Source organism: Portunus trituberculatus, chromosome 34, assembly GCF_017591435.1.
Source record: "Portunus trituberculatus isolate SZX2019 chromosome 34, ASM1759143v1, whole genome shotgun sequence".
NCBI lineage: Eukaryota > Metazoa > Arthropoda > Malacostraca > Decapoda > Portunidae > Portunus > Portunus trituberculatus.
In genome coordinates this window covers 11,453,881-11,466,686 of record NC_059288.1, presented here as the reverse complement: position 1 = coordinate 11,466,686, position 12,806 = coordinate 11,453,881, and the positions used below count along the sequence as shown (strand labels likewise).

General features: G+C 42.5%; 1 protein-coding gene across 1 annotated transcript in view; it reads right to left on the bottom strand.

The window, feature by feature from the left end:
* Positions 1–1,384: 1,384 nt before the first annotated feature.
* Positions 1,385–12,806, bottom strand: part of LOC123512817 (gastrula zinc finger protein XlCGF49.1-like) — a 64,687-nt gene continuing 53,265 nt past the window's right edge. Inside the window, exon 2 of the mRNA XM_045269413.1 lies at positions 1,385–3,107. Coding sequence (XP_045125348.1) covers positions 2,343–2,729 — 387 coding nt within the window. The 5' untranslated portion in view covers positions 2,730–3,107 and the 3' untranslated portion in view covers positions 1,385–2,342. The remainder of the gene's footprint in view (positions 3,108–12,806) is intronic.

Genomic DNA, 12,806 nt, shown 5'->3' with positions numbered 1-12,806 from the left:
CTATCCTCGTCATTCAGATGTTTTAGTAGGTCTTTTACTGATTTCATTTCGTCTTTTTCCCTTCTTGGTCTATATTTAACATTTTTTTCTTTCAGTCCAAAAATAATTACACTTCTTTTTTTCTGCAATTTCTCTTACTAAATTTTCTTTTTTCTTGAGGACTCCTATCATTTTGCTTGTCATATTTTCATCTCTTTCTTTTAACTGTTCTTGAAATACTTCTTGAAATGATTCCTTGTCTTTCTTATCTTGGATTCTCCATGCTTGTACTTCTTTTTTAATCACGTCTTGTACTCTTTCTTCTTCTTTGTTAACTAGATCTTTTAGCTTTTCTTTTTCTTTCTCGGCTTTACCGAGTCCTTCTTCCATCAATTTCTTGTAGTTCGCTATTTGCACTTTTAATTCTTCATTTTCGGTTCTTAGCCTAGTTTCGTTTTCTTCCACTCTTTCTATCGTTTCTTTCAATTTCTGGAGCTCTTTATCCTGTTCTTCATTCTCTTTCATTCCCATACTCTCCTTTATCAATTTATCTAATTTACGTTCGATAGTCAAGACTCTATCAAATAGTGAAGTTTGCGCCGTATCAAAGCCTTCAAATTCTCTTTCTCCCTCACCAACATTGTCATCATCAGCTTTCATTCTTTCCCTTGTCACATACCTGCATTTAGATGGAATATCTTTCTCACTCATTATTATTTAACACTGTATTCATGAAAAAAAAATGAGTCCACACTTATCGCCCAGGCCACTGTAAACCCAAACAAAGGTAGTGAAGATCAGCTGATTCTCGGGAGCGACGGTATTGCGTCCTTCCTCTACCGCGTCTCGTGTGTGTGTGTGTGTGTGTGTGTAATTCACCTCGGTGCCTGTTGGTCATCCAGCCAGCCATTACGGAGCGAGCTCAGAGCTCATAGACCGACCTTCGGGTAGGACTGAGACCACAACACACTCCACACACCGGGAAAGTGAGGCCACAACCCCTCGAGTTACATCCTGTACCTATTTACTGCTAGGTGAACACACCCCACACATTAAGAGCCGCGCCCATTTGCCTCGCTGCTTACGGGACTCGAACCCGGGCCTCTCGATTGAGTCAAGCGTGCTAACCACTACACTACGCGGTGTGTGTAAACTACAATATGTTTTGAACCCAGGAGACATTTTAGAGTACACAGACTATATTACTCCTTTTTATTTTTATTTTTTCTTATTTATACCACTGTGGGCTTTTCACTGGAATTTATGGGCTAAAGCGGATATTTTTTTGGGTACCTCCTATCTCAAAGCCCACCCGATAGAAAACCATTGCCTGGAGTGAGGAAGCCCAACCTACACTCAGACTGTGGACAGGATTCAAACCCGTGTGCTTGGAGACCCCTCGGACCCCAGGGTTCCACTGCACCATGGCAGTGTGTGTGTGTGTGATTAATGTGCACCATGCTGTTTTCAACGTTCTTTACTTGTGATTACTGTTGTTGTATTTCCATAATCTTTTTTGATGTTAGTGGGAATAATAAAAATATTTTTCCAGTGATGCTAATGTATATAAAACAGAAAAACCTCCATTCAATATACTGAAATAATCTAGCCCCAAAATATTAGTAGACCCTAAACTCCCAAAACATAAACACCAAAAGACAATCTAATATATTAAAAAATGTTATACACAAAATATCTCTTAAAAAAAAAAAGCTAACAAAAACTTGGCAAAATAATTGTCATCTGTACTGTAGATATGTTCCCAAGCTCTTCTTCCCTTGCACCACCAGCCTTCATTGTACATGCCTCACTAACACCCTGACTACAGTGGCACAAAAATTCATTCTCTCTCTCTCTCTCTCTCTCTCTCTCTCTCTCTCTCTCTCTCTCTCTCTCTCTCTCTCTCTCTCTCTCTCTCTCTCTCTCTCTCTCTCTCTCTCTCTCTCTCTCTCTCATATTCCAGCATCCTCTGCATTCACTCCTTCCTCACTAACAAACAGATGGTCCTTTTCTCATTTTGTCCTTGCACTGCACCTTCCTGTTACTGTGTTGGTTCTCATGAGCAGGTTTCTTGTTCCTTGTGTGGTTTTGGTCTGGCATGAATGATGAAGGTTGTTACTTGCCACATTTCTTCTCTTTGATGGTTGATCCTCTGCTGCACTTTGTCTTACCAAGGTGGTTCAGCGCAGATCCTCCTGTGTCCATTTCCTTCTCTCTTCCCACACTCAGGGTGAGCCTAGTTTGTACAAGTACCAGGATGTGTGTGTGTGTGTGTGTGTCAAGATTACATGGCACTTGTTCATTTCCTTCTCTTTCCTCCAAAATGTTTCCCCCCAGTGTGGGTCAGGATGGGTTTGTTAAGATTATCTTTCTGGGTAAGTAAATCTTGTCCCACACTTCAGGCACTGGATATTTCTCTTCCTAGTGTGGGTCAGGTTGAGTCTGTCAAGATCACTTTTCTGGGTAAATCTTTTCTCACACTCCAGGCACTGGAGCTTTCTCTCCCCAGTATGAGTCAGGATGTGGGTGTCAAGATTACCTTTCCAGGCAAATCTTTTCCCACCCTCAAGGCACTGGAACTTTCTCTCCCCAATGTGGGTCAGGATGTGTTTGCTAAGATCACTGTTGTAGGTAAATCTTTTCCCACACTCCAGGCACTGGAACTTTCTCTCCCCAGTGTGGGTCAGGATGTGCGAGTTAAGACTACTTTTCTTGGTAAATCTTTTTCCACACTCCAGACACTGGAACATCCTCTCCCCAGTGTGGGTCAGGATGTGTGTGGCAACACCACTCTTTTGGCAAATGTCTTCCTGCAGTGGTCATACTTGTAGTTTCTGCTGCCAATGTGTTCAGTGGGGTCACTCTTGCCTCCCCACCTTGTTTTGCTGGCATGGGAGAGACATGTCTAGCAATGGCAGCCTTGATGGAGCACACTTTCCCACAGTGGTCACAAGTGTAAGTCCTCGTGCCTGGGGTCAGCCACTGCTCCCGGCTCTTCCTCCTGCTGCTGCCTGGCCTCGCACCCTCCATTGCAACACTGCTCCAGGCCAGGAGTGGTCCTGCAGGAACCCTGGGGCTGCACCAAGGATGCACGGAGGGAGTCCTGTTACTAGACACCAACCTGGCACCTGTAACAGAGGAAGCTGTCACCACACAGGCAGCAAGGGGCTTCCTACCTCAGCCTCAGCTTGACTGACTGACTGACTGACTGACTGACTGACTGACACACACACACACACACACACACACACACACACACACACACACACACACACACACACACACACACACACACACACACACACACACACACACACACACACACACACACACACACACACACACACACACACACACACACACACACACATTTTTAGTACAGAGCCAATGGTCATTGAGGAGATGAGGGTGGAGTGCCCTTTAGCAAAGAGTGATCATGCAGTTTTGGAGTTCAAGGTGATAGATGAAGAGAAATCTAGAAGAAATGAAGAATATAAAGTGGGAAGATGGAATTATGCCAAGACAGATTTTGGAAACCTAAAGAAATTCTTTCAAGAGACAAATTGGATGAAATTCAAGAGTGCTAAGGAGCAAATGAAAAGTGGAAGGAATTTATAAAAATATACAAAGAAGGTGAGAAAAATTTGTACCAATAAGACAACATAGAGAAGTTGGAAAGCAGGACTGGTTTAACGATAGATGTGAAAAGGCTAGAACAAGAAAAGAGGATGCATGGAAGAGGTGGAGAAGGAAAAGACGGATTAAGCAGTGGGAAAGTTACAAAAGAGCAAGAAATGAATATGTGTTGATTAGAAGAGAAGAAAGAAAAAACAAGAAAAGGATATAATTGATAAATGTAAAGACCAACCAAGGCTTTTTACAGACATGTGAACAACAACATCAAAAATAGAAAGTATTGAAAGTTTAGAAGTAAATGGAGTATGCAGTGAGGATCCCAGGAAATGGCAGAGGCTATGAATGGATGCTTTCGGAAGGTATTCACAAAGGAGACTGCTTTTGACAAACCACTGGTAATGGAACAGAAAGGGATTATGAAGGAGTTTCAAGTAACTGTGGAGGAGATCAAGAATATGATGGGGAGTTTAGAAGTGAGAAAAGCTGTGGGACCTGATGGGGTATCAGGATGGATTTTAAGAGAATGCAGGGAGCAACTGGCAGAAAAAGTTTGTGAAGTAATTGATGCCTCATTAAGGGAAGGTGTAGTGCCCCAAGACTGGAAAAGAGCTAACATTGTCCCAATCTATAAATCAGGTAACAAGAGAGACCCATTGAACTATAGACCAGTGTCACTTACAAGTGTGGTAGCTAAGATGTGTGAGAGGGTGGTGAAGAATAGATGGACAGACTTCTTGGAGAAAAATGACATACTTTGTGAGTGTCAATTTGGTTTTAGAAAAGGGCGTTCATGCACGACAAACCTGATATGTTACTATTCGAGGGTGATAGATGTAATACAGGAAAGAGATGGTTGGGCTGATGGAATATATCTGGATTTAAAAAAGGCCTTTGATAAGGTACCACACCGGAGACTGATCTGGAAACTTGAAATGGTAGGAGGAGTGCATGGCAGTTTACTAAAATGGATGGAAGACTTTTGGTAGGAAGAGAAATGAGAACAATAATTAAGGACAGACCATCAGAATGGGGCTTGGTGGAGAGTGGAGTTCCACAGGGATCAGTGTTGGCACCAGTAATGTTTGCGGTCTACATAAATGACATGGTGGATGGGGTGTCCAGTTATGTGAGCCTATTTGCAGACGATGCAAAATTGTTAAGAAAAGTGAGATGTGACAAAGATTGCGAACTACTCCAGGAAGACTTGGACAGAATATGGAAATGGAGCTGTACATGGCAAATGGAGTTCAACACGACAAAATGCAAGAAAATAGAGTTTGGCAAGAGTGAAAGAAGAATCAGGAGTATGTACAAGATAGGAAATGAAGACATAAAACCAGTCATGAAGAAAAAGACCTTGGGGTGACAATTACCAATGACCTATCGCCAGAGAGACATATAAACAAAATAATTGGAGAAGTATTGAACTTATTGAGGAACATAAGAGTGGCGTTCGTATATTTAGATGAAGAAATGATGAAGAAAATAATTACTGCAATGATAAGACCGAGGCTTGAATATGCAACAATACAGTGGGCTCCGAACTTAAAGAAACACATAAGGAAACTAGAGAAAGTACAGAGGGCTGCAACAAAAATGGTGCCTGACTTAAGAGATTTGACTTATGAAGACAGACTGAAAAGAATGCAACTTCCGACCCTGGAAAACAGAAGAAAGGGAGACCTGATAGCAATATACAGAGTGATGATTGGCATGGAAAAAATGGATAGGGAAGATCTGTGTATGTGGAATGAAAGAATGTCGAGAGGGCATGGGAAAAAACTAAAAATGGCCACTTATAGGAGAGATGTGAAAAAATATAGCTTCCCTCATAGAAGGGTGGAAGCATGGAATAGTTTAGACGTGGAAGTGGTCAACGCAAGGAATATTCATGATTTTAAGAAAAAGCTGGACATTAATAGATATGGAGACGGGACAACACGAGCATAGCTCTTTTCCCGTATGTTACAATTAGGTAAATACAATTAGGTAAATACAATTAGGTAAATACACACACACACACACACACACACACACACACACACACACACACACACACACGGCCCGGTAGCTCAGTGGTTAGAGCGCTGGCTTCACAAGCCAGATGATCGGGGTTCGATTCCCCGGCCGGGTGGAGATATTTGGGTATGTCTCCTTTCACGTGTAGCCCCTGTTCACCTAGCAGTGAGTAGGTACGGGATGTAAATCGAGGAGTTGTGACCTTGTTGTCTCGGTGTGTGGTGTGTGCCTGGTCTCAGACCTATCCCAAGATCGGAAATAATGAGCTCTGAGCTCGTTCCGTAGGGTAACATCTGGCTGTCTCGTCAGAGACTGCAGCAGATCAAACAGTGAATTACACACACACACGAGTCCCGGTAAGCGGCGAGGCAAATGGGCAAGCCTCTTAATGTGTAGCCCCTGTTCATCTAGCAGTACAGGATGTAACTCGAGGGGTTGTGGCCTCGCATTCCCGGTGTGTGTTGTGTGTGATGTGATTTCAGTCCTACCCGAAGATTGGTCTATGAGCTCTGAGCTCTCTCCGTAATGGGGAAGACTGGCTGGATGACCAGCAGGCGACCGAGGTGAATTACACAACACACACACATACACACAAGCAGTGTGAATATAAGGATGGAAATTTAATATAGGCATGAGGAAGGATTGTCAAGGAGAGAGACAGAGAGAGAGCAGAGGTAAGGGAGGAAGGGAGAAAGCAATAAATGAGAGGTGGGTCAGATCACATACTTGGCAATTCAAATTCTGGATGAAATGTGGCAGCAGTGGAAGGCCTACTCTTCCCTGAGGAGCCCTGCCAGAAAGCCACATTTAGATGTGGAAGACTATAGTTAAATAATATGTCACTCTGACGTTCTTTAAGGTTTCTTCCTCACTTAGCTCGTTGATGTTTCTAAATATTTTGTTCCTCACTCCTGGATCAGTTAATGTTGCCAGTACTGGGCAGTCTCGGCTATCTATCTTTTCCCCAACCTTTATCACTCATCATCTTATCTTCATGAATAAGGTCATAAAACACTAAACGCTACATATTTACTACACATATTTACTAAACAAAGATGTGGAACACACTTCAGAACACAACAAAGCACTTATAGAAACCATAAAAACATACCATGGAAGCGTAATATTACTGTTAGGAAATATTAAAAAAAAAAAAACTATTTAACTCCACAGGCTGTCGAGGGGAGGGTGATGGCTGGGTGACCAGTGAAGGGGATGGCCTGGAGGCAAAAACCGGGAAGTATGGTGGCGGAACCTCCTTATGTTGCCTTTATCATCTCACCACACCAAAATTAAGCCATATAGGGAACTTTTGACCATGAGATATGAAATGTTAGACTGGTAGTTGCATTCTAACACATATTTGGCTTATGGTAAGTGAAGGAAACAAATATCAGCTGTTAATATTGACGTCTTGCTGCTATGATGGTTGTTGCTTGGTTATATACCCATCACCTTTTAATTTGTCCGTACTGTTTCCACTCTCATACGTGGCCTCAGGTAGGACCGAGACCCAACACACTCCACACACCGGGAAAGCGAGGCCACAACCCCTCCAGTTACATCCTGTACCTATTTACTGCTAGGTGAACAGGGGCTACACATTAAGAGACTTGCCCATTTGCCTCGCCGCTTACCGGGATTCGAACCCGGATCCCCTCGGTTGTGAGCCGAGTATGTGTGTGTGTGTGTGTTTACGAGTGTTTTTGGTAATTAAGAGTATTGAATGTAATTCACTGTTTGATCTGCTGCAGTCTCTGATGAGACAGCCAGACGTTACCCTACGGAACGAGCTCAGAGCTCATTATTTCCGATCTTGGGATAGGTCTGAGACCAGGCACACACCACACACCGGGACAACAAGTTCACAACTCCTCGATTTACATCCCGTACCTACTCACTGCTAGGTGAACAGAGGCTACACGTGAAAGGAGACACACCCAAATATCTCCACCCGGCCGGGGAATCGAACCCCGGTCATCTGGCTTGTGAAGCCAGCGCTCTAACCACTGAGCTACCGGGCCGTGAATGTGTGTATGTGTGTGTGTGTCTCAGTATAGCCCACCACCACCACTGTTACCACCACCACCAGTAGACCACTACTGCAGTCTTAACCTCCATTAGCATAAAATATGTCTGTGAAGGCACTAAGAGTTTAAAGTAGAAATGTTTGATAATTATGTATTACTAAATCTATTATAAACGAGGTACTACACATATAAATACCACATATTGATTTATTGGTTATTGTTGACATTTTTCTCTTCGTTATCGTTGACCTACAGTTATTTGTCGAAGCATGAAATATTAAATAGTATCTAGTTGTACAGCGAATGGCAGCTCCCGCGGAACAAGAAACGAGGAACTTAAGAGGCAGGCCATATTATTTCTTTCATTCTTTATTTCTGTCGCATGGTGTATGAGTATTACTGACAAGAAACCAGGGTGAAGGGATACTAAGTAGAGGAATATATACATTTTTCTATCTCGTTAATTTAATACGAATTGATTTACTTATATGTCTGCATTTTTTTTTTTTTTTTTTTATGTTATGGCCTATAATGCCTGTAGGCATACTTGAAGAGCATATGTGGAAAGCGCTGTTCAGCTTCCGCCTGGTTATTGTGGTGACATGTATGTAACTTGAAACCACTCCTCAAATGGCATAGCTTCAAAGCGGTATGTGGTGGGATTCAAACCTACGCGTGGACGTCTGCCCGATTCCATGCTCACCATCTTATCCACTATGCCACCGCCTCCCTATCCATCTATCTGTTATTTATCTAACTGTCCATTTATGTATCCATCAACCTATCAAATTATCCGCTTATCTATCCATCTTCACACAAGCATGTAAATACCACCACCGCCAGTACTCGCACCTGCCAACATTCCTATCATGAACGGGAGTGTGTCAGTGATAGGCGAGGGACACAACGGCTCTCTCTCTCTCTCTCTCTCTCTCTCTCTCTCTCTCTCTCTCTCTCTCTCTCTCCACATACACACAGCTATGGGAGGTGTTATCAGCTTCACGCCCACTGCCGCCCACACCTGCCCCGCACACCCTCATGCCAACGCTTTCCCAGTCAGCCTATACGCCGCCGCAGCTGCCGTTAATATATAATGAAGTAATTGAAGACATACAGATCCACGTGTTCCAGGGAAAACTGACGTCTGACAGGCGAGGATCGAGTTGGAGAGAGGGAGAGGTAGAGGTGATATAAGGGTGTTTACTGGATGTGTCAATTACCGATGTTTAACTGTTACAAAGAATATCTCCATCTTTTTCTTGTAATTCATGCACTGTATATATATATATATATATATATATATATATATATATATATATATATATATATATATATATATATATATATATATATATATATATATATATATATATATATATATATATATATATATATATCTATATATAAAGAGTTCAATATAATATCTTCCAGCAGTACACTTTATATGATTGGATGAATACTGCTTTGAACACTATTGTACTATATAGGCTGTACCTGCACCAACTATAACTATGAAACAAGATATCGGGCAGGGCAATGTATGTAATAATTGTATCTCTCCAGGGCTCATAGGATCGTAATAGATCGTCGCAGCCCTTAACAACAACAACAACAACAACATGTAATAATTATAAGTTTGTAACTATACGAGTGTATTGTGTAACCACGCAGACGCACAGTGACAGCCGCTGCAGGGAACACTTTGACTGACCCGTCCATCACTTACTAGGTTGCATGAATAGGCCCACTGCAACTCAGCGCCTGCTCTGGCAAGGCAGTGCAGCAACAGTAAGCTATTATCGACACTGAGAAGACGCCATGACGCCATCTTGCATGCGGTATCCCACTATCACAGTACTGAGCAAGTGACTGAGGTAAGGCGGTCCAGGGGTCATATGGCGCCGCCCACTAGTAACATCTAAGCACCTGACACATTGTAACTACCATACGCCTAATTAACTACCCTCCACCATTTAACTATCCACATGGGACTCCTTCTATACACGATACACCTTCCTAGCACAGCTTGTCCATCCCATCACTGTCCCATCACCGTCCCATCACTAATGACACTGTCGCAGCATTAATTAACTATATCTCACTATCTACTCACTCACCCACACGTCACGTCACCGCTTCAGAACTTTATTTATTTATTTTTTATTTATTTTTATTTTTTATTTTTTTACGGTAAGGCCTATAGCGCCTACAACTTTCTAGTCAATTATCTGCCCCATTACCGTTTCATCACTGTCCCATCACTGCCCTTGCTTTCCGCTCTATTAGACTCACCCATACATTGAAGAGGTGGAGCAGGTGGAGGTGGAGCAGTCATGCCTAGTGGTGAAATGGACGCCTGGTCACTGATGGTGGTGATGGTGGTGGTGGTGGTGGGTGAGAGTGAGAGGGAAGCAGGGAGGAGGGGGGTTGTTGAGGGAAGGGTGGTGGGAGGGTGGGGATGGTTGGGGAGATTTCATTTGATTTGATACTTTTAATCACAAGTCGGGAAGTGCATACATATGATACAGAAAAGGATGTAACTCGAGGGGTTGTGGCTTCGCTTTTCCGGTGTGTGGAGTGTGTTGATGTGGTCTCAGTCCTACCCGAAGATCGGTCTATGAGCTCTGAGGTCGCTCCGTAATGGGAAAGACTGGCTGGGTGACCAGCAGACGACCGTGGTGGTGGTGAATTACACACACACACACACTCACAGTATATCACACTTTCCACAATCACACGTAGGTACTTACACTGGTCAATAACATCACACACTCATAAACATAAACACGAACGCACACGCACGCACGCACACACGGTGCGCCCTACGTCAACACAAGAGCATGTCGGAACGCAGGAAGCGCCGACCGTGGGAACCTTACCTGACCTAATATAGCCTAACCTGACCTTACCTAACCTGATCTGACCCTAAGAGTAGCAGTAGCAGCAGCAACAGTAGTAGCAGCAGAAGCAGCCGTAGTTGAAATATTGTAGCGTTATGAAAAGAAAGAAATGTATGAGTTATCCTTGAAAAGATTACATTTTCTGTGGCTTGTTGGAGTGAGTAAGATTGACGAAGTCTACAGGAGTAACAACACTCCATGTACGAGTGTGAGATGGTTTCCCAGTCTTCTGACCAGAGAATGAGGCAGTTTCCTTCGTCAGGAGAGTGTCTTGGACTTGTACGTAGCGTATCAGACACCATTTTTTTTTGTTTCAGAAAGATCTACACTTTAGAAGGGAATAACTGCTCAACACTAAAGTTACGATCAAATGGCAGTTTTAATAGTTCTGTTGGAACACAATGATGGTTTTGAAGAGTCTTTCACCCTTTAATCATCTTTCTCGAACAGTCAGTAAAAGGTGTAGCGTGCAAGCTTATGCAGGGCAGGAATATTTCAACTACTGATTTGCAAAGTGGACCCTTTTCCTTAATGTAAACGGGTTTCTAAGGGTATTTTATGGTTCCAGTCGGAGATCAACAATATTTCTACATTACAAACATGACAAACAATAGTGAGAATCCATTTAATCATTTGTTTCCTTTGAAAAAAAAAAAAGATTTGCTGAGAGAAGATAAGCCGTACAAGTCTTATACGATCTTTCAGCCACATTTCACAACCTCTCAATTTGCATTCTAATCTTTGAAAAGCTCTGTTGTCTCACCGCGACTGTTTCTTAAGGCCAAAGAGATTATCATAATTCTTCTCAAGAACGCTTTGACCTTTATATGAAGTAGATATATTGATAATCTATCACCAGAACCATGAACACACTCTTAAAAACCTCTGTAACAATCAAACAATTTGAAATTATCTGCTCTCTCACCACGACTGTTTTTCAAGACAACATAGATGATCAGATTGCTTTTCTAGAGTGTCTGTACTTTAAGAAATGCAGAAATATTGTGGAAAGCGAGAGAGAGAGAGAGAGAGAGAGAGTATAGTTCATAAAAAAAGCTTTAAATTAGTGCACTCACTACCTCTCCATTAAAAAAAATAAAATAAACAAGGAAAGGAAAGATAAAAGGAAAGGAGGAAGGAAGGAAGGAAGGAACAAAAGCAACAACAATAACAATATTTTCTCACATAAATCACAAAACCTTTCAAGCCTTTCGTGTTTATCTTTATATTTTCTCTCTAAGTAATAATAATCTGCTTCTCTGAGGGCTGAGCACGCTAGTGGTGGTGGTGGTGGTGGTATGTCAAGCTAATCCTCCTACATCCAGGTTCCGCGTGTCGTTCGTTCACTTCTATCCTGATTCTGTTGTGACTTTACAAGTTTTATCACTGCTATTATCATCATCATCATTAATGTCATAGATCAAGGCATTGTGTTTAACTGCCGTCCCCCTTTTCTCTCTCTCTCTCTCTCTCTCTCTCTCTCTCTCTCTCTCTCTCTCTCTCTTCTGGTAATGGGAAGGATTATGAGGTTATTAGTGAAGATGATGGTGATGGTGATGGCTGCAGCGGTGGTAGTGGTGGTGGTGGTGGTGGTGGTGGTGGTGGTGGTAGCGACATGCATGGTAAGATAATAAATAATCATAATACGTAATGAAGGTAGTAATAAATATAAGGAATACGGCGTGGTTCCACGTAGCGTACTACCATTAAACTTATCGTTCACTGTATGCACTCTATCCTTGGCATGTAATGTTTATCAGTAGCTGGTGTCATTTCTCCATTAATCCCACTTGTCTCCTTGTGGGATGCTGCACTGCTCACAAACTTGTACTCAATCACTCCTCATTTCACCAAGAAGCATCCATCCAGCGACATGGCCCAGCAGCTGTACACTATCACTAGACCACACCACACGGATAAACCAACCAGCCTTACTTTTTTTTATGTAAGAGAGGAAAGCTGGCCAAGGACAACAAAAATACAATAAAAAACAGGGCCCACTTACTTGCTAGCCCCGTTGCAGGTCTGATAGGTGGCCAAAAGACGGACAAACATCTTGAAAATGAAAACAGTGTGTAAGGAACATTTTCTTCTTGGAACACCTTCTTTCACCTCCCGGACCATTGATTGAGGAAAATGATGAGCAAATTGATCTTTTCCTTTAAGATTTCGTATGGTTGCGGATAGAAATAGGAAGCCTGAAATCGGAGGTAGTTTGAGGAAAGGTCTATGGAGATCAGAA